At 40.2% G+C, this 22,402-nt stretch overlaps 1 protein-coding gene and 2 long non-coding RNA genes across 4 annotated transcripts; all 3 read right to left on the minus strand.

The window, feature by feature from the left end:
• Positions 1–1,746: 1,746 nt before the first annotated feature.
• LOC122021731 lies at positions 1,747–3,539 on the minus strand. 2 transcript variants are annotated; one of them, XR_006122620.1, is made up of 5 exons: positions 3,405–3,539; positions 3,166–3,338; positions 3,018–3,082; positions 2,845–2,936; positions 1,747–2,170 (listed from the first exon to the last, which is right to left on the minus strand). It is a non-coding gene; the product is annotated as an uncharacterized LOC122021731 (long non-coding RNA). The 2 variants fall into 2 exon arrangements; XR_006122619.1 differs by having other exon boundaries at positions 2,845–2,948.
• Positions 3,540–5,877: 2,338 nt separating this feature from the next.
• LOC122019171 lies at positions 5,878–8,262 on the minus strand. Its single transcript, XM_042576668.1, has 4 exons — positions 7,489–8,262; positions 7,218–7,353; positions 6,445–7,175; positions 5,878–6,336 (listed from the first exon to the last, which is right to left on the minus strand). The coding sequence occupies exons 1-4, from the start codon at positions 8,260–8,262 to the stop codon at positions 5,878–5,880; spliced, it is 2,100 nt and encodes a 699-aa protein (XP_042432602.1).
• A 1,008-nt stretch (positions 8,263–9,270) lies between these two features.
• LOC122021732 lies at positions 9,271–10,069 on the minus strand. Its single transcript, XR_006122621.1, has 2 exons — positions 9,724–10,069; positions 9,271–9,497 (listed from the first exon to the last, which is right to left on the minus strand). It is a non-coding gene; the product is annotated as an uncharacterized LOC122021732 (long non-coding RNA).
• Between the last annotated feature and the right edge of the window lie 12,333 nt (positions 10,070–22,402).

The following is a 22,402-nucleotide window of genomic DNA, read 5'->3' on the forward strand; positions in this document are numbered from 1 at the left end:
GTATTTTATAATCAATCACGTACACACGTATAAATGCCTTCGATATGTCCGATCATAATAACTAAAAGCCATAATAGTTGGATCCTGCGTCCACAAAGTTAGCACATCCTACTATTATCCCGCCTAAATTATGTATATATGCATAATTAAACTAATACCAAATATACAGAGGCAAAACCCTAGCTCGATACCAATTGTTGGTTGTTACTCGGAAAACCTAGAGGTTCCATTGTACAAAATTTTATACAAAAGGTCCGAACCTTTTCCTAGCTACCATGTGTTCTTTTAAATTAAATTTTGGATCACCTGCGGAACTTAACACGTTTGATCCAAAACTTAATCTATTTGTTCTTTAGGTTTTGACTTGGATCTCTGCGGAACTTAACACGTTCGACCCAAATCACCTAAGTTATTAATTCCATTAAATATTAACTTCCATAATTGGTTCCAATCTTGACGTGGCGAGGCACACGGCCTTCGATATAGCAATCACGCCGGGTGAGTCTCTAGAAAAATTTAACATCTCCCCACATACGGACAATCAACCTTACATACAAGCAAAATACGTCAGCCACATGCGGCTGGGATATTTATGCACAAAAGAAACACAACCACGCAGTTAATATTCACAGCCTACACGGCTGGACAAAAGAAATGAAAACAATCATACGACTAATATGTGGCCCACGCGGCCGTATCAAAACACAACGGAAAGGCGAAGAGGGAACCCACAAATACAAAAGTCCACGAAACGCATCACCAATACAAGTCCACAATACACGTATCAAAAACACAGTTCGTTCTCACAATTTCCAAATCCAACAAATACGAAATGTAGGAAAAGAGAAACAAAACCGATAAAGGTCCTCGGATATGACGTGGGGAAGGGGACCGGCCAGCAGCATACTCCAAGCATCTCCATATCATCTACCTACTGCCTGAAACCAACATAATATAGACGGGGTAGTGAGTACAGGGAACTCAGCGGGTACAGACAGGATAAAGCATGGTCTACATAATGAGATAGGAATCAAAGAATACAGTCTCCATAAGTAAAGAATAAGAATATGCTATCATAACATAACTCATCTATCCATATCTGATAAAATAACTGTGCATGAACATACCTGACATAATAAATGCATATAACGTAAATGTGCATACCCGAAAAGAACCAACACCCTGATACCATGATCCGTAAACCCACCGAGTCAACAACATACTCCCGACACCTGTGCAATACATATACGACTGCAAATATATGTAAAGTAAATGACATGTATGCAGCATGGCATCCATATGCAGCATACATAGCTCAGACAAATGCAACAATACACAATCACATGCAACTAATATCTAGTAAGCATGTATGCAAAAGTATCCCCCCAGATGCACCGTGCATCAAAGTGCATGCGTGCTCCATGGTCACCCGCCACCTCTCTAGACACCACGACCTGTACGGCCGAGAGGCTTGGGGTGATGACTATACTACCCTCACCTGATAGAGTGGTCGAGGCGGACGATCCGCTAGTAGCGATCTAACTACATAGATCGTGGTCCCCGATGCTCACAACGCCGGATCTCACTAAACCTCGTGACCGGGTGGCACAACAGCGGCTACCACTACCCATGAGTGGCCGAAGGTGCGTGCTACCAAACCAATCGATGACTCTCTCAACCATAAGGGAGACAATAATCGTCAGATGCAATGAATGATGAACATGATATATATATAATCATCACAACCTCAAATCTCATAAACACCTCCAATACCCATAACAGACGTAACTACACATACCACTATGCAAATGGAATGTTAATCATGTACAACCCATAACACGTACCAATCACAACCTAGACAGGTATAGACCACAAATATCCAATACAGTCATCCCTACAACACCTACATGTGTATAACCAATTGAGTCACAGATAACTAGAATGGAGACTGTAAAGAATCGACCCAGATCATATCAAAGATCAAGCAAAAGTGACAAGTAGGAAAACAACAAATAATCTGATTTAAGGAATGCAACCTACTTATCCAAATATAACCATGCTTTTAAAGTTCAAAGAACTAAAATAGAAATTAAGAAAGAAATACCCGCCTCGATATATCCCGCAATCAACAGAACCACCCCACGTCACGCTGCTCGTAGCGATCAAGGTCCTGTGTCACACATACAATCCATGTAATATGTAACTAAATATACGTACATTACAAGTAAGTGAATTACCTACAAATAAATAGCCAACTAAGAAGTAATAGCTAGCTATGATTACTACCCTTTTTCCATTAGTAAAGCTAGATTAAACTTTTAACCTAGCTGAACTCATCCAAAAACTAAATTCCTATTAGATTCTTCCATAATCACCTAACATGAAACCTAAATGTCACTGAAGTCATTTCAGATTCAGGTTAATATCTATTTACAACATTAAATTATATCTAACCATGGTTACTGCTCTCTTCCCTTGGTAGGATTAGGTTTAGGTTTATTCACACCCAAAAGCCTCCAATTACCCAACATAGAAATTTTATCACTGTCAACTAATACCGATCACACTAATTTCCAGAAACATAGTACACTCAAACCCTTCCACAACTGAATAACACAATTCACAACTCCTATTGATTCCATCACTGATCTAGGTCAAGGAATGCCCTGAACTTACTGCAACTGAGGTTAGATCAAGAGAATAGAACAAGAACTAACAGTGTATCAATTTTCTACAAGCAGTGAATTACACAATGCATCTTCACTGTTCGGATCAAAAGAAAGAACAGTAAGAACCAGAAGAGTTAATCCCTACAACTGTAAGACTAAGAATTACTCTCCTTACCTCTTCACCCTTCAATCGTCGGAGGTAATCACAGATCTGATGAGGAGATCAATCCGACCGAGCTGTGGTGGCCAGAAATCAAACACCAAACTCTGCTTTTCAAACTGATCACCCGTATCAACACTAGAAAGAGAATCAAAAGCTCGAATCCACAACCGAAATCAACCACTTACCTCCACTAATCGCGGCTAGGGCATATTCTGTTCTTGTTGACGAACAGAGAAGGAGATCGGGAACCCTAATCCACAACCAAAACCTACCCGAATCAAAACTAGAAAGAAGATCAGAGAATCGAATTCAAAATCGAACCCAACTGCTTACCTCCAAGAATCCCGGGTAGGGCACGATCCGTTCTTGCCGACGAACCGGGGAAGAGATCGGGAAGGGACAATGGTTGTTACCTCTTCTACTCGGCCGATGCTGCCCAGATCCAAATGTCGGCGCCCTTGATTCCCTCCCGACAGCCGGCGAAAACCACCGATTGAGATCTATCGCTGTTGTTCACCGAGATCAGAGAAGAGGAAGGAATCGGGGAGAAGGAGGGTTCGGCAGTCACTAACCTCTCTTCTTCTCGAAGCTCCGAGGTCCCCTCCTCGCCGGCGCCACCAAGAGAAGAAGAAGTCGCCGGTCTCGGTCGCGTGACGTCTGAGATCGCGAGGAGCAGAGGAGAAACAGAGAAGTCGAAGGAGAATAGGAAGGCTTCGGGGCTTTATAGCGAGATTAATCCGAACTTTAGGTTAGCTTAATTAAAACCTAAGTTTAACCTTAATCAATTCCTACTTAATATGGATATTCTAAATCTGCCCCTATCTAGCCCCGTCGATATACCCCTCAAAATGAGTCATATGGACTCCGTTTAACCCCAGAAAAATTTTTAAAAATTCTTAAAAATTTTCCTAAGGTTATTCCATAATAACCCTAAAAATAATTTCACATATATTACATTCTCCCCCACTAATAAAAATTTGGTCCCCAAATTTACCACTACCCACAAAAGCAAGAAGTAGTAGATAAACTTATTCTAGTTACTGAAATAAACTTTACTCACCTTCAGTAAATAGGTGTGGGTAACTGGCTCGCATCTTATCTTCCAGCTCCCAAGTGGCTTCTTCATCTGAGTGATGCCGTCATCCGACCTTGACTAGTCGAATTACCTTGTTCCGCAACCGGCGCTCTTTGTGGTCCAAAATCCAAACTGGAATCTCCTCATAAGATATATCCAGCCGAAGTGCAACTGATACATCAGTGAGAATATGCGAAGGGTGCGGTACATACCTCCTCAACATAGATACATGGAATACATCATGCACCCCAGTAAGTGATGGTGGTAGCGCCAGTCGATACGCCACCTCACCTATCCTCTCGAGACTCTGGAAGGGTCCAATGTAGCGAGGTGCCAATTTACCCTTCAACCCAAACCTTTTTACTCCTTTCGTAGGGGATACTCATAAGAATACATGATCACCAACAGAAAACTCTAAAGGTCTCCGTCTCCGATCTGCATAACTCTTCTGTCGATCCTGAGCCTCTGACAACCTGCGCCTGATGGTACAAACCATCTCTGCATCACGCTGAAGACTCTGTGGCCCCAAAATCTGTGTTTCCCCAACTTCTGTCCATAAGGTGGGAGATCTACATGCTCTGCCATACAACGCCTCATAAGGTGCCATCTGTATCGCTGAATGATAACTGTTGTTGTAGGCAAATTCTACTAAATGTAAATGGTCCTCCCAACTACCTCCGAAATCTATGACACATGATCTCAATAGATCCTCTAGTGTCTGTATGGTGCGCTCTGACTGACCGTCTGTCTGGGGGTGGAAAGCCATACTGAAACGTAGCTCTGTACCCATAGCCTGCTGTAAGCTCTGCCAGAAACGTGAGGTAAACCGCGGATCTCTATCCGAAATAATACTGAGAGGTACACCGTGAAGTCTGATAATCTCTCTACAATACAACTCTGCCAATCAATCTAATGAGTCCGTCCTACGGATCGGAAGGAAATGAGTAGACTTGGTTAATCGATCAACGATCACCCAAATCGTATCATGTGTTCGCCGGGTTCTGGGTAGACCCACGACGAAATCCATCGTCTCTGATGTTCAGCCTTCACTTGCTGACATACAAGGCATCGTGCAACGAAATCCGCGATGTCTTTCTTCATGCCAGCTCACCAATAAGAACGTCTCAGATCCCTATACATACGTGTACCACCAGGATGAATCGCAAATCTGGATCGGTGTGCCTCCTGAAGTAGGTCCTCCCTCAAAGAAGGTAGCTCAGGAACACACAATCTCCCCCGGAAGTATAGAGTTCCATTTCCATCACAAGAAAACCCTGTCTGCTGTTCTGGGGAAATTCTGCTACACAAAAACTGTAGATGCTGATCGGTAGCCTGAGCTTCTTTAATCTTCTCTACAATGGGTGACTGGGCAACCATCGATAACAGAATACCCCGCTCAGTCTGACCCTGCTCTACTAATCCCAACTCAGAAAATTTCTGTACCAGTTCTGTAACCATCATGCGATGACAGGCAAGAACTCCTCGGGATTTCCTACTCAACGCATCAGCTACCACGTTAGCTTTCCCTGGGTGGTAGTTGATCGTACAGTCATAGTCCTTCAGGAATTCCATCCATCTTATTTGTCTTAAGTTCAATTCTTTCTGTGTAGATAGATACTTAAGACTCTTATGGTCCGTGAATATCTCGAAGGTAACTCCGTATAGATGGTGTCTCCAGATTTTCAGCGCATATATAATCGCTGCTAACTCCAGGTCATGCATCGGATAATTCTTCTCATGCTCTTTCAACTGACGTGAGGCATAAGAAACTACCCGTCCATGCTGCATGAGTACTGCGCCTAACCCCTGTAATGATGCATCTGTATAAAGTACGAAGCCCTCATCTCCGGAAGGAAGTACTAATATAGGTGCAGAAATGAGTCTTCGCTTCAGTTCCTGGAAACTCGTCTCGCAAGACTCTGTCCAGCAAAATTTCACCCCTTTCCGGGTCAACTGAGTCAACGGCAGAGCTATGCTAGAGAAGCCCTCAACAAATCTGCGGTAATACCGGCCAGACCAAGAAAGCTTCGAATTTCCTGTACAGACTTTGGCTGCTCCCAACTGGTAACAGCCTCTATCTTTTGTGGGTCCACGGATATACCACTGCTAGAAATAATATGTCCCAGAAAACCCACCGAAGATAACCAGAATGCACATTTGCTGAATTTTGCATAGAGGCGTTCTCGCTGGAGCGCCTCCAATACTATACGAAGATGTCGCCCATGCTCTTCTTCGGATCGAGAATATATCAAAATGTCATCGATGAACACAATCACGAACTGATCCAAGAGCTCAAGGAATACCCTATTCATCAGATCCATGAAAACTGCTGGAGCATTAGTAAGCCCAAATGGCATTACCAAGAACTCATAGTGTCCATATCGAGTACGGAAGGCTGTCTTCTGTATATCTGAATCTCTCACACTAAGCTGATGATAGCCAGAGCGCAGATCAATCTTAGAATACACACAAGTATTCTTGAGCTGATCAAACAGATCCTCTATACGTGGCAGTGGATATTTATTCTTAATAGTCACTGCATTCAGCTGCCGATAGTCGATGCACAATCTCATCGATCCGTCCTTCTTCTTCACAAAGAGTACCGGAGCTCCCCACGGAGACACGCTAGGACGGATAAACCCTCTATCCAGCAGCTCCTGTAACTGTACTTTTAGCTCCTCCAACTCCTTAGGTGCCATGCGATAAGGAGCCTTGGACACCGGTGCTGTCCCCGGGATCAACTCAATCGTGAACTCCACTTGCCTTTTTGGGGGCAAGCCGGGTAATTCCTCTGGAAATACGTCAGGGTACTCCCGAACTATAGGAATGTCAGAAAGTGGTGGGGTATAATCCTGATCAGTTTTAATCATAGATAACAAATACCCCTGGCATCCTTGAGACAATAATCTCTGAGCTTGCATAGCTGAGATGATAGAAATCCCCTCATCCTTAGTACCCATGAATACCCAGGACGGTAGACCCGGAGGTCTAAATGTAACCACTCTCGCGCTGCAATCCACGGTAGCATAATATCTGGCCAACCAGTCCATACCCAAAATGATGTCAAATTCTAGCATATCTAGAACCTGCAAGTCCACTACAAGGGTCTGACCCTCGAAATCCAACGGACAATCTCTAATCTCCTGACTGATATTTAGTATCTCTCCCGAGGGTAAAGATACCGCTAATATATGAGTCCGACGAACTGGTAATCTACAAATCTTACTCAGAAATACCCGAGAAATAAAAGAATGGGAACTACCAGTATCTATCAACAATTCAGCAGGAAAAGAATAAACAGTAATCATACCCCGAAAGACCGATCCCTCGGCCCGCTGTGCCTCCTCTCGAGTAATAGCATAAACCCGTCCTGCCTCCGTGCATGCTGGCGGCATCTCGGTGCCAGACTGAAACTGTGCTGATGGAGTAGTAGCTAACTGCTGAGACTAGATTACCGGACAAGAGCTAGGTGGCGTTGGAAAATACTGATGTGCCGGATGCATCTGATGTGACGGGACAGCCGAGGAATACTGCATAGCCATAGGTACCGCTGGGTACTGCTGACTCTGAATATGGTATACCTGTGCCTGAGAAGGTGGTATACTCTGCTGATGTGGAGTGCTCTGCGTCTTCTGCGGTCCCTTCGGCCGTCGAGTCTGAGTATTATGACTTCCTTGAGTAGTAACCTTGGCAGCCTGTAGCTGAGCCTTCAGAGTACAATCGCGGCTCACATGCCCCGGAAGCTTACAGTAGTAACATATATCTTGGCTCAATGGGCAGTCAGGTTTAGCGTGACCCTCAACACCACATCTAAAACATCTAAGTCCACCAGAGGAATCCTTCTGAGGAGGTCTAGAAGAACCAGCGGATGATCGTCCCGTCTTCGATGATATATGGGACTCTCCTGAAGTAGCCTGGGATCCCTTCCATTTCTTCCGTTTCTTCTGACCTTGGTTCCGTTGTTTCTGATTTGGAGGCGTACCCTGAGCCTTTTGCTTATCCTTTCCTTTTTCCAGTGAAATTTGTTGTTGTGTCATCTCAATCATCAAAGCTCTATCCAACGCCTCCCGGTACGTACTAGGAGCGAAGCCAGACATCCTGATACGGATATATACTGCAAGACCCTGAGTGAACTGATCTAACCGATCGCTCTCCTGGGCAACTAGATGAGGGCAATACTCAGCCAATCGGTTAAATTCCGCATCATACTCCATCACAGACCGATCACCCTGCTTTAGATGTAAGAATTCCTGTCGACATGCCATACGATAAGGAGCTGGGAAATACTGTCTCTCGAACGCATCTCGGAATAAAGTCCAGGTGATATTCTGGTCTCCAAAAAGTGTCTTCTGCATCTTCCACCAGGTAACAGCCTGATCTCGAAGGTGGTACGCAGCTAATTCGGCTTTTTCTTCTTCAGTACACGACAAATACTCGAAAGTATCCTCCACATTTCCCAACCAAGAACGAGCAATACTAGGATCAGGAACTCCATGGAATAAAGTAAAACGATCCTTTACCGACCGGGTCAGTAATGGAATCCGAGCTCTGTCCCTTGTCCAAGAAGTGGCAGCAGGAGTGGGAGCTACGGGTGGTAATGTAGGAGGAACCCACTGAGGCTGAAAACCCGGATCTCTAATAGAAGCCTGAGGAGTCTGTCGGCTACTGTCAGCCTCAACCCCTACAGGATCTCTAACAGAATCCGCCTCATGCTCTTCTGGCTCAACCTCTACTGACTCGATAGGCTGCTTCCGGGGTCACCTCGGACCACGACGCGGACGAGGGGTCGTATCTCCGCGCTTCATTCCTGATATGTACCACAAGGTAAGACTACAACAATATAATACAACAGTGATTTAACTTACATCCTATAGCTTGGAGATATCCTGCCGCTGCCTGGTCCCAATATCCGAACAGTCACATCGGAAAAATACAACTCCCGAGTGTAAACCTCGTAAACTTCGTAATCCTCATAAAACTCGTAAATCTCGCAGTCCTCGGAAATCCAAGACCCGAGAAATAGACCTCGTAACCTCAAAATCCAAAACACAAATTAACGAAAACCTCCAAACATCCAAAAACACGAAAATAAATAGGCCTCGTAAACCCGCTCTGATACCACTAAATTGTCACGCCCCGGGTAAGTCTCTACCGAAAAATTTCGGCTGCATCTCCCCTGTATCGGTGACAATCTGAACCTTACATACAAGCAAAATACATCAGCCACAAGCGGCTGGAATATATGTGCACAAAAGAAACACAACCACGCAGTTAAAATCCACAGCCTACACGGCTGGATAAAAAAAAATGAAAACAAGCATACGACTAATATGTAGCCCACACGGCCATATCAAAACACAACGGAAAGGCAAAGAGGAAACCCACAAATACAAAAGTCCACGAAACACATCACAGATACAAGTCCACAATACACGTATCAAAAACACAATTCGTTCTCGCAACTCTAAACCCAACAAATACGAAGTGTAGGAAAAGAGAAACAAAACCGATAAAGGTCCTCGGATATGACGTGGGAAAGGGGACCGGCCAGCAGCATACTCCAAGCATCTCCATATCATCTACCTACTGCCTGAAACCAACATAATATAGACGGGGTAGTGAGTACAGGGAACTCAGCGGGTACAGACTGGATAAAGCATGGTCTACATAATGAGATAGGAATCAAAGAATACAGTCTCCATAAGTAAAGTATAAGAATATGCTATCATAACATAACTCATCTATCCATATCTGATAAAATAACTGTGCATGAACATACCTGACATAATAAATGCATATAAGGTAAATGTACATACCCGAAAAGAACCAACACCCTGATCCCATGATCCGTAAACCCACCGAGTCAACAACAAACTCCCGACACCTGTGCAATACATATACGACTGCAAATATATGTAAAGTAAATGACATGTATGCAGCATGGCATCCATATGCAGCATACATAGCTCAGACAAATGCAACAATACACAATCACATGCAACTAATATCTAGTAAGCATGTATGCAAAAGTATCCCCACAGATGCACCGTGCATCATATGCAAAAGTGCATGCATGCTCCATGGTCACCCCCGCCACCTCTCTAGACACCACGACCCCTGTATGGCCGAGAGGCTTGGGTCTGTGATGACTATACTACCCTCCAGCCCACAATAGAGTGGTCAAGGCGGACAGTCCGCTAGTAGCAATCTAACTACATAGCATCAGGGTCCCTGACTGCTCACAACGCCGGATCTCACTAAACCTCGTGACCGGGTGGCACAACAGGACAAGCGGCGACTGCTCCAGCTACCACTACCCATGAGTGGCCGAAGGTGCGCGCTAAACCAAACCAACTGATGACTCTCTCAACCATAAGGGAGACAACAGTCATCAGATGCAATGAATGATGAACATGATATACATATATATATAATCATCATCCATGCCACAACCTCAAATCTCATAAACACCTCCAATACCCATAACAGACGTAACTACACATACCACTATGCAAATGGAATGTTAATCATGTACAACCCATAACACGTACCAATCACAACCTAGACAGGTATAGACCACAAATATCCAATACAGTCATCCCTACAACACCTACATGTGTATAACCAATTGAGTCACAGATAACTAGAATGGAGACTGTAAAGAATCGACCCAGATCATATCAAAGATCAAGCAAAAGTGACAAGTAGGAAAGCAACAAATAATCTGATTTAAGGAATGCAACCTACTTATCCAAATATAACCATGCTTTTAAAGTTCAAAGAACTAAAATAGAAATTAAGAAAGAAATACCCGCCTCGATATATCCCGCAATCAACAGAACCACCCCACGTCACGCTGCTCGTAGCGATCAAGGTCCTGTGTCACACATACAATCCATGTAATATGTAACTAAATATACGTACACTACAAGTAAGTGAATTACCTACAAATAAATAGCCAACTAAGAAGTAATAGCTAGCTATGATTACTACCCTTTTTTCATTAGTAAAGCTAGATTAAACTTTTAACCTAGCTGAACTCATCCAAAAACTAAATTCCTATTAGATTCTTCCATAATCACCTAACATGAAACCTAAATGTCACTGAAGTCATTTCAGATTCAGGTTAATATCTATTTACAACATTAAATTATATCTAACCATGGTTACTGCTCTCTTCCCTTGGTAGGATTAGGTTTAGGTTTATTCACACCCAAAAGCCTCCAATTACCCAACATAGAAATTTTATCACTGTCAACTAATACCGATCACACTAATTTCCAGAAACATAGTACACTCAAACCCTTCCACAACTGAATAACACAATTCACAACTCCTATTGATTCCATCACTGATCTAGGTCAAGGAATGCCCTGAACTTACTGCAACTGAGGTTAGATCAAGAGAATAGAACAAGAACTAACAGTGTATCAATTTTCTACAAGCAGTGAATTACACAATGCATCTTCACTGTTCGGATCAAAAGAAAGAACAGTAAGAACCAGAAGATTTAATCCCTACAACTGTAAGACTAAGAATTACTCTCCTTACCTCTTCACCCTTCAATCGTCGGAGGTAATCACAGGTTTGATGAGGAGATCAATCCGACCGAGCTGTGGTGGCCAGAAATCAAACACCAAACTCTGCTTTTCAAACTGATCACCCGTATCAACACTAGAAAGAGAATCAAAAGCTCGAATCCACAACCGAAATCAACCACTTACCTCCACTAATCGCGGCTAGGGCATATTCTATTCTTGTTGACGAATAGAGAAGGAGATCGGGAACCCTAATCCACAACCAAAACCTACCCGAATCAAAACCAGAAAGAAGATCAAAGAATCGAATTCAAAATCGAACCCAACTGCTTACCTCCAAGAATCCCGGGTAGGGCATGATCCGTTCTTGCCGACGAACCGGGGAAGAGATCGGGAAGGGACAATGGTTGTTACCTCTTCTACTCGGCCAACGCTGCCCAGATCCAAATGTCGGCGCCCTTGATTCCCTCCCGACAGCCGGCGAAAACCACCGATTGAGATCTGTTGCCGTTGTTCACCGAGATCAGAGAAGAGGAAGGAATCGGGGAGAAGGAGGGTTCGGCAATCACTAACCTCTCTTCTTCTCGAAGCTCCGAGGTCCCCTCCTCGCCGGCGCCACCAAGAGAAGAAGAAGTCGCCGGTCTCGATCGCGTGACGTCTGAGATCGCGAGGAGCAGAGGAGAAACAGAGAAGTCAAAGGAGAATAGGAAGGCTTCGGGGCTTTATAGCGAGATTAATCCGAACTTTAGGTTAGCTTAATTAAAACCTAAGTTTAACCTTAATCAATTTCTACTTAATATGGGTATTCTAAACCTGCCCCTATCTAGCCCCGCCGATATACCCCTCAAAATGAGTCATATGGACTCCGTTTAACCCCAGAAAAATTTCTAAAAATTCTTAAAAATTTTCCTAAGGTTATTCCATAATAACCCTAAAAATAATTTCACATATATTACAGCAACCACCACCGACTAGACAAAACCTTTTATAGAAAGCTAATATTTAATTTTCTAAAATAACTTTAGGTTAATCGAAAAGAACAATCAAATCACAAGGAAAAGAAAAAAAAATAAAAGAACACAACATCGAAAAACATATTCGAAATTCTAGAATCGTAAGCCTCTTGTATTTGGTATTATTTCCATAAATAACTAGTATGATGCGGAAAGAAAAATTACTAGTTATACCTTGTAGAAAAACCTCTTGATCTTCTACCGTATTCCTCTTCTAACCTCGGACGTTTTGTGGGTAACGATCTTCCGAGATGAGAACCACCTAGCACCTTCTTCTTCCTTACAAGTTTCGGCCATCAAAACTTCTCCTAGGATGAAGAGGTTCGGCCACCACCACCATGCTCCAAGGGATGCTAGAAACAAAGCTTTCTTTCTCTCCTTCTTCTTCTTCTTCTCTAAACTTGATCCGGCCACCATATGAGTCTCCACAAGAAGGATGAGGTTCGGCCATCAAAGAGAAGAAAGGAGGAGAGGATGGCCGGCCATACTATGGAAGAAAAAGAGAGAGGAAAAATAATAGAGTTGTTAGCATTGAAGCCTCCTCTACCCCCTCTTTTATAATCCTTGGTCTTGGCAAATAAGGAAAATTTAATAAAAACTTCCTTAATTCTTTTGCCATTGAAAAGGAAAATTTATTTAATTAAAATAATTTTCTCTTTTCAAATTATAATGGTCGGCCACTCTTCTCCCCAAAACAAGGAGAGTTTTAATTAAAACAAAAATTAAAACTTCCTAATTTGTTTCTAGAAATTTATAAAAATTTCTCCAATAATTTTAATTTTCATGATGGTCAATAAAAAGGAAATTTTATAAATTAAAATATTTCTTTTAAATATGTGGATAAAAAGAAAGTTATCTTTAAAAATTAAAATCTCTTCCAATCTACAAATAAGGAAAGATATCTAATCTTTTCTTAATCTTTGTAGAAGCTTTATAAAAGAGATATTTAATTTTTAAACTCTCTTTTAAATTATGAACATGATTAAAAGGAAAGTTTTTACCAAAATTAAAATCAACCTTTTAATCTACAAATAAGGAAATAAATTTAACTCTTCTCTTAATCTTTTGTAGAATCTTATAAAAGGAAAGATTTAAATTTTTAAACTCTCTTTTAAATCATGTTATCCACATAAGAAAAATTTTAAAAAATAAAATTCCTTTTTATTTTAATAGGGCCGGCCACCTAAGCTTGAGTTCAAGCTAGGGCCGGCCACATGAATTCACCCATGAACCAAAACATGGCCGGCCCTAGCTTGGTCTCCAAGCTAGCTTGGCCGGCCCCCTATAGGATGGGTAAGAAGGTGGGTATAGGTGGGTATAGTACTCTATAATTAAGAGGCTACGATAGGGACCGAGAGGAGGAATTGGTTTTGGTCTCCCGATAAAATTAAGCATCCCGTGTTTGCCCCGAACACACAATTTAATTTTATCAATAATAATTCATTCCACTAGAAAATTATTATTGAACTACCGCACCAATCCCAAATTACATTTTTGGGCTCCTTCTTATCATGAGTGTGTTAGTCTCCCTGTGTTTAAGATATCGAATGTCCACTAATTAAGTGAGTTACTGACAACTCATTTAATTAATATCTTAGTCCAAGAGTAGTACCACTCAACATTATCATCATGTCGGACTAGGTCCACTTGCAGGGTTTAACATGACAATCCTTATGAGCTCCTCTTGGGGACATTCTCAACCTAGTATCTCTAGGACACAGTTTCCTTCTATAATCAACAACACACACTATAAGTGATACCATTTCTCAACTTATCGGGCTTATTAATTCATCGAACTAAATCTCACCCATTGATAAATTAAAGAAATAAATATCAAATATATGTGCTTATTATTATATCAGGATTAAGAGCACACACTTCCATAATAACCGAGGTCTTTGTTTCTTTATAAAATCAGTATAAAAGAAACGACCTCAAATCGTCCTACTCAATACACTCTAAGTGTACTAGTGTAATTATACAGTCAAGATAATCTGATACCTAATTACACTACGACCTTCTAATGGTTTGTTCCTTTCCATTTTGGTCGTGAGCTACTGTTTATAATTTATAAGGTACTGATAACATGATCTTCTGTGTGTGACACCACACACCATGTTATCTACAATATAAATTAATTGAACAACTACATTTATCACAAATGTAGACATTTGACCAATGTGATTCTTATTTCTAGATAAATGTTTTATACCAAAAGCTAGGCTTTTAGTATACATTCTAACAAACCCAACGACTATTTGATGGAGAGATAACTGTCTACATGGGCAATGCTACTAAGGTGGCGGCTGTTGCAATGCGAGATGTTTACTTATCATTTGATAGGAATAGAAATTTGATTTTAAGATATTGTCTTTATGTACCCAGTTTTAGAAAGAATTTAATTTTAGTTTCTAAACTGTATTTGGATGGATATTCTGTTTCCTTTAGTAACAATGTCGTTATAAAGAGAAATAAGGTAATTATCTGTTCTGGTACATTGGTTGGCAATTTATATACTTTAAATTCAATTTCTACCACAAAGCAAAATATGGAAATTAATAACACATCTTCTAACTCTAATAAGAGAAAAGAACCTTCGGAAATGAACCAAACGTTTCTTTGGCATCTAAGGCTTGGTCATATTAACTTGAGTAGAATTCAAAGGCATGTAGCCGATGGACTCTTGGGTTCATTAGAGTTGGAAAACTTTCCAACATGTGAATCCTGCTTGGAAGGTAAAATGGCCAAGAGACCTTTTAAGGACAAGGGGTATAGAGCCAAAGATGCGTTAGAACTGGTTCATTCTGATTTGTGTGGTCCTATGTCTATCCAGGGAAGAGGTGGTTATGAATACTTCGTCTCCTTTATAGACGATTATTCAAGATACGGATACATTTACCTGATGCACCGCAAGTCTGAATGCTTTGAAAGTTCAAAGAATATAGGGCTGATGTGGAGAAACGTCTTGGTAAAAATATCAAGACACTACGGTCTGACCGTGGTGGCGAATATCTCTTTGGAGAGTTTAGCAATTACTTATCAGAAGTCGGGATTCAATCCCAATTGTCTACACCTGGTACACCCCAACAGAATGGTGTGGCAGAACGAAGGAATACGACTCTTATGGAAATGATTAGATCGATGATGAGTTATTCAGAATTACCAAATTCATTTTGGGGATATGCTCTGGAAACAGCAGTGTACATTCTGAATATGGTACATTCTAAAACAGTTCCTTCTACTCCTATGGAATTATGAAATGGGTGTAAGCCTAGTCTGAATCATATCCGGATATAGGGTAGCCCAACACATGTGCTGAAGGGAGATACTGACAAGTTGGAATCACGTACAGAAGTTTGTCTGTTTGTGGGATATCCTAAAGAAACGAAAGATGGCTTGTTTTATAATCCTAAAAATCAAAAGATCATTGTTAGCACCAATGCTCGATTTTTAAGAAGATTATATAATGAACCATAAGCCCATGAGTGAAATAGTTCTAGAAGAAATAAGAGATGACACGTCTACTTTAGTACCAACAATACAAGATGAAGTATCACAAGAAACTATAACACGTGTCACACATGATACACAGCCAGAGACAGTGCCTCGTCGTGTGGGAGGATTGTGAGGCAACCTGAGAGATTCATGTTTTTGGAAGAGTCTTCGGACTTGATCCCAGGTAAACATGAACCTGATCCCCGAACATATGACGAAGCACTCCAAGATATAGATGCAGTATCTTGGCAAAAGGCAATGAATTCCGAAATAGAATCTATGTATTCTAATAAGGTCTGGGAGCTTGTAGAACCACCTGATGGTGTAAAAGCCATTAGATGCAAGTGGATCTACAAAAGGAAAAGAGGGATAGATGGGAAGGTAGAAACCTTCAAAGCAAGACTTGTTGCGAAAGGGTATACTCAGAAAGAGAGAATTGATTATGAGAAGAATTTTTCACCTGTAGCCATGCTTAAGTCTATCCGGATACTCTTATCAATTACTGCTCATATGGATTATGAGATTTAGCAAATGGATGTCAAGATAGCTTTCCTTAATGGAAGTCTTGAAGAAAATATCCATGTGAAGCAACCAGAAGGGTTCATTGAAAAGGGCAAAGAGCATCTAGTGTACAAGCTTAATCGGTCTATTTATGGACTGAAGCAAGCTTCAAGATCTTGGAACATCCAGTTTAATGAAGTAATCCAATCATATGGATTTATTCAGTGTCCAGATGAGTCTTGTGTATACAAGAAGTGTAACGGAAACGTGGTGGTATTTCTTGTACTATACGTAGATGATATTTTATTAATTGGTAACAATGTCAAGGTATTATCAGACGTAAGGGTATAGTTGTCCAAACAATTTGATATGAAAGACTTAGGAGAATGTGCACACATTCTTAGGATCAAAGTTATAAGGGATCGCAAGAAAAGAATGTTGTGTCTATCCCAAGCTTTATATATAGATACAATCCTTGCTCGTTTTAGCATGCAAAACTCCAAGAAAAGTTTCTTACCTTTTAGGCATGGAGTAGCCTTATCTAAAGAGATGTCTTCGAAGACATCAAAGGAAATAGAAGACATAAAGGCAGTTCTTTATGCTTCGGCTATAGGAAGCCTTATTTATGCAATGTTGTGTATGAGACCTGATATCTGTTTTACCGTGGTCATGGTTAGTAGATATCAGAGTAACCCTGGACAAAGACATTGGACTACTGTGAAGCATATTTTAAAGTACCTGAGAAGGACTAGAGATTATATGCTAGTCTACCAAGTAGACGATTTGCTCCCTGCGGGTTACACGGATTCGGACTTCCAATCAGATAGGGACAATAGTAAGTCTACGTCAGGCTATGTGTTTACTCTAGGAGGTGGATCCATTGCATGGAGGAGTGTTAAGCAGAAATGCATCTCAGACTCAACCATGGAAGCTGAGTATGTGGCAGCCTCTGAGACAGCCAAAGAAGATGTATGGCTCAGGAACTTTCTAATGGACTTAGATATGTTCCTGGTTTGCCCAAGATCATCACAATTTATTATGATAATAGCGGTGCAGTTGCAAACTCGAAGGAACCACGAGCTCATAAGGCAAGTAAACATATAGAGCGCAAGTACCACCTGATACGAGACATCGTCAAGCGAGGAGAAGTTGTCGTCGCCAAGATTACATCAGCAGATAACCTGGCAGATCCTTTCACTAAGGCCCTTCCGGTGAAAGCTTTTGATCGGTATGTGGAGGGGATGGGAATCAGATGTATGGCAACAGATATGGCAACTTAGTCTTTTAGTATAAGTGGGAGATTGTTGGAATGTATATTAAAAGCCTAGCTTTTGTAAACATTTATTTTGAAATAAAAGAATCATATTTGGTCAATATCTATATTTATTTGTTAAATATAATTGTTCAATTAATTTATATAGTAGATAACATGGAATGTGGTGTCACACTCAGAAGATCATGTTATCGGTTCTTTATAAATTATAAACAGTTGCTCACGACTAAGATGGAAAGGAACAAACCATCGGAATAGTCGTAGTGTAATTAAGTATTAGTTTATCTTGATTAATAAATTGCACTGGTACACTCTAAGTGTATTGAGTAGGATCATTTAGGTAAGTTCTTTTTGTACTGACTTAATAAAAGAACTAGACCTTAGTTATTATGGAAGTGTGTGCTCTTAATCCTAATATAATAACAAGCACATATATTTAATATTTATTTCTTTGACTTATCAAAGGATGAGGTTTAGCTTGATAAATCAATATGCCCGATAAGTTGGAAAATAATATTACTTATAGTGTGTGTTGTTGATTATAGAAGAAATTTGTGTCCTAGTTATCTAGGTTGAGAATGTCCCCAAGAGGAGCTCATAAGGATTTCCATGTTAAACCCTACAGGTGGACTTAGTCCGACATGACAATGAAGTTGAGTGGTACTACTCTTGGAGCTAGATATTAATTAAGTGAGTTGTCAGTAACTTACTTAATTAGTGAGAATTCGTAATCTTAAACACAGGGAGACTAACACACTCATGATAAGAAGGAGCCCATAATGTAATTTGGGATTGGTGCGGTAGTGCGATAATAACTCTCTAGTGGAATGAGTTATTATCGATGAACTTGAGTTGTGTGTTCGGGGCGAGCACGGGACACTCAAGCTCATCGAAAGGCCAAAACCAATTTCTCCTCTAGGTCCCTATCGTAGCCTCATTATAGCCTCAAGTCTATCCAAATGTAAGGCTCTTCTTGGTATCCAAGAAGTAAGTCGGTCCAATGCCTGGTGACCAAGCAAGGGCCGGTCATATCCTCTTCTATAGGGGTCGGCCCTTTGCTTGGTGACCAAGCATGAAGGGTCCGGCCACAATAAATCAAAAAGGGAGAGTTGTTTTGAATTTTTAAAATCTTCTCTTTGTAGAAAACTATTAGTTTTAAAAGAGAGATTTTAATTTTTAAAAACTTTCCTTTTTTGAATTAGGCCACATGTTTTAATAGAGAGTTTTAAAAATTTTAAAACATTCCTTTTTTAACCATCCTCATGGTTTAAGAAAAAAAAAGGGAGATAAGTTTTAAAATTAAAATTTTCTATCATCATGTTAAAAAAGGAAATTTTATAAGAGAAGTTTTAAATTTTAAAATATGGTTTTAATTTTTATAACTTTCCTTTTTTAACTCCTACTTTAGGAAAGAGAGCTTGTAAATTTTATAAGAGGTTTTCTTCTTGTAAAATTTAAAAAAAAATATTTCTTTTTTTCCTTGATGAGGTGGTCGGCCACCTTGCTTGGTGCCCAAGCAAGGGGTCGGCCATAATTAAAAATAAATAATAAAAATCATCACAAAATCAAAATTGGTGATTGATTCAATCAAGAGGAAAGAAAAGGAAAAATAAAAAAGGGAAAAGGAAAAACTAGAGGATGATTTTATTTTTTGTAAAAAGTTTTTCCTTATTTGCCTTGGGCAAGTAATATAAAAGAAGGGGTGAGGGGACTTCATGAGATACAATTCTTATTCCCTTACTTGGAGACCCTCTTGGTGTGGTCGGCCCTCTCCCTTCTCTTTTCCCTTTTGCTCTCTTCTCCTTGGTGGTGGTGGTGGCCGAATTTTAGAAGAAGAGGAAGAAGCTTTTGGGTTGTGTTCATCTTGGAGGATCATCGCCCAAACGACATCCAAGGCAAGGCGAGGAATACGGCAGAAGATCTCGAGGTCATTATCTCACAAAGAGAAGGTATAACTAGTAATTTTCTTCCGCATCATACTAGTTATTTTCTTTGTAAGAATTCTAAATACAATAGACAATTAGATCTAGTTTATCGAATTTATTTTTCGAGTTTGTGTTTTCTTCTTTTTCGAATTTGTGATTCGATTAGTCTTTTTGGTTAACCTAGAATTATTTAAGGAAATTAAATATTAGCTTTCCTTAAAAGGCTTTGACTAGGTGATGGTGGTTGCTCCCATACCCAAGAAGGTCATGTGCCTCGCCATGCAGTCTTGGAAGCCAATTTTGGAAATTAATATTTAATGGAATTAATAACATAGGTGGATTTGAATCAATAGTGTTTGTTCCGCTTGCGATTCAAATATAAACCATTAAGAACAGATAAGTTAAATTTGAAATCAATGATATTAAATCCGTCTGTGATTCTTAATTTAATTTCTAAAGAACACAATAGGTTATTTAAGGAAAGGTTCAACACTTGTACAAAAAAATTTTATAAGTGGAACCGGTACGTTTTCCTAGGATTAACCAACAATAGTAATACAGAATACTATGGTAAACCTAAACTTAGATTTACCAAGATCCGCTGGTTTGGTCGACCGTACAACTTCACTCACCAAGACTCATTATTCGGCTATCCAGGGATCTCGCCCTCCAGACCTATCCAGTTGGCTTCCACGATCTATCGAGATTTTTCATGCCTAGCCTATAACTAGGACTTTTCAAGACTCAGTATTCGGCTACCCAAGAATTAGGTCCTCCGGACCTATCCACCTGATTCCCACAATCTATCGAGATTTCCCTTGCTTAGCCTACAACTAGGACTTTCCATACCTAACCGCAGTTAGGGCTAGTCACTTGGTTGACTTCTCACCCTTGCCTAGCCACGACTAGGACTTCACATGATCAAGCTCTATTAAACATACTTAAACATATCTATCGGACATTAAAACCTTAGAGGTTGATTGCACCAACAACCTTGACTTGACTTCTAGACATAGAATTAGTTTTATAGCTATATGGAACCCTATGATATGATGACATATTATCCTTGGACTTAAATTTGTATCCCAAACACTTTTTGTCCATAAATGATTTATTATCTTCCTATACCTAGATTTTTCTTTTTGGACCCTTCAACATTATTTGTCATTTTCTCTAAGGTCTTCTTCAATTTATCAAGTCTTGACATTAAAACTTAATTTTCAATCATTAAATCCTCAAACTTAGATTTTCTCTTATTGCCTTAGATATTTTTCTTTTTAGACATATATATAATTTCCTTAGAGTTCTTATCTAAATTATTTTCTACCTTCCTATCCTTAGGCAAAGTAGTTCTAATATGATATGATTTATAGTTCTCCTTAGAATTAGCATGCTTTCTATTTTCATGATAAATAACACCAAAATCATAAAATTTATTCTTAGCATTCTTTTTATCATGATATGAAGAATTACTCTTAAATAATGGTACCGTGGATTTGCTATTAAAAGATCCCCCTTGACTTGAACTTCCTTCCTTATTCTTAATTTGAAGCCTCCTCTTTGGACATTGATTTTGATAATGCCCCTTTTGATTGCACAAGAAGCACACTATATGTTGGTGTAATTTATACTAACGATCTAACTCAGGTTTTGATGAATGACAAGTGAGTTAAGTTAGGTGTTGTCGTAATCGAACCTTGTGATCGAGTGTGCAGGGTTGACTAAACCCAGTCAGGATGTTCGATTCCTAATTAGTTGAAGACCGGATGTGTAATTCTAGCAAGTTAAGATATTTGATTTTTGACAAATTGAAGTCCAGATGTGCAATTCTAGCAAGGGTCGGGATGTGCGAATTTTAATTGGAGAAGACCGGATGTGCGATTCTCGATTAGAGAAGACCGGATGTGTTATTCCAGTAGGTCGGGATGTTTGATTCTTAAAGCAAGGATGTGTGATTCTGGAAGGTATATCTACACCTAGTAAGTAGAGGTAAGTCACTGGAGGAGAGTAACTAAGTGAGGACGCATCCCCGTTCAAAGGGACAATAGGTGTCGGTCCAATTTAGGTCAATTTCAGAAACCTAAATTGAGACCCTGATTAGATCCTGATCTCGAGGAGACAGGATCTAATAACTACTTATTATTATTGTGCTAATATTATCTTACAGATTATTAGACTAACACTTTTTACAGAGCAAAAGAAACACATAAGGCCTTGGGTGAATGTGCTCAAGGCGTCTTTCATGCTATGGAAGGCGAAATTATACTGTTTATCGAAGGCGCCTTCAGTGCCATGGAAGACACCTTACAAGAGATAAAATTTAGACCATTGTAGAAAATGAGCGGGTTGTTCGGGATCAGATTTCTCACATTGGAGGCGCCTTCAAGACTATGGAAGGCGCCTTCCACACTCTTTATAAGGGTGTTTTTCCCAAGCCATGATACACAACTTCCATGCGAGCTTCTACACGTCCGATCAACTTTCTGACTACTCCATCTTATTGCTAATGCCCTACTACGACTCTACTATGTCTGACTATTGTTGAGAAGCCGCCCAAACACTAAGCTCAAGTCGACCAAGTACAAATAAGTGTTTGCTAAAAAGTTAATCACTATACTTACTTTTTGCAAATGAGAAGTATAGTGTGTTACACTTCTCCGACTTTCTTTATATTCGATTACTCTTCCGGTGGTTCTGGAAGAGAATTTAGTGGATTATCAGTTGATAGGTTCACGGGACCTGAGTCTTAG

Source organism: Zingiber officinale, chromosome 9A, assembly GCF_018446385.1.
Source record: "Zingiber officinale cultivar Zhangliang chromosome 9A, Zo_v1.1, whole genome shotgun sequence".
Lineage (NCBI taxonomy): Eukaryota > Viridiplantae > Streptophyta > Magnoliopsida > Zingiberales > Zingiberaceae > Zingiber > Zingiber officinale.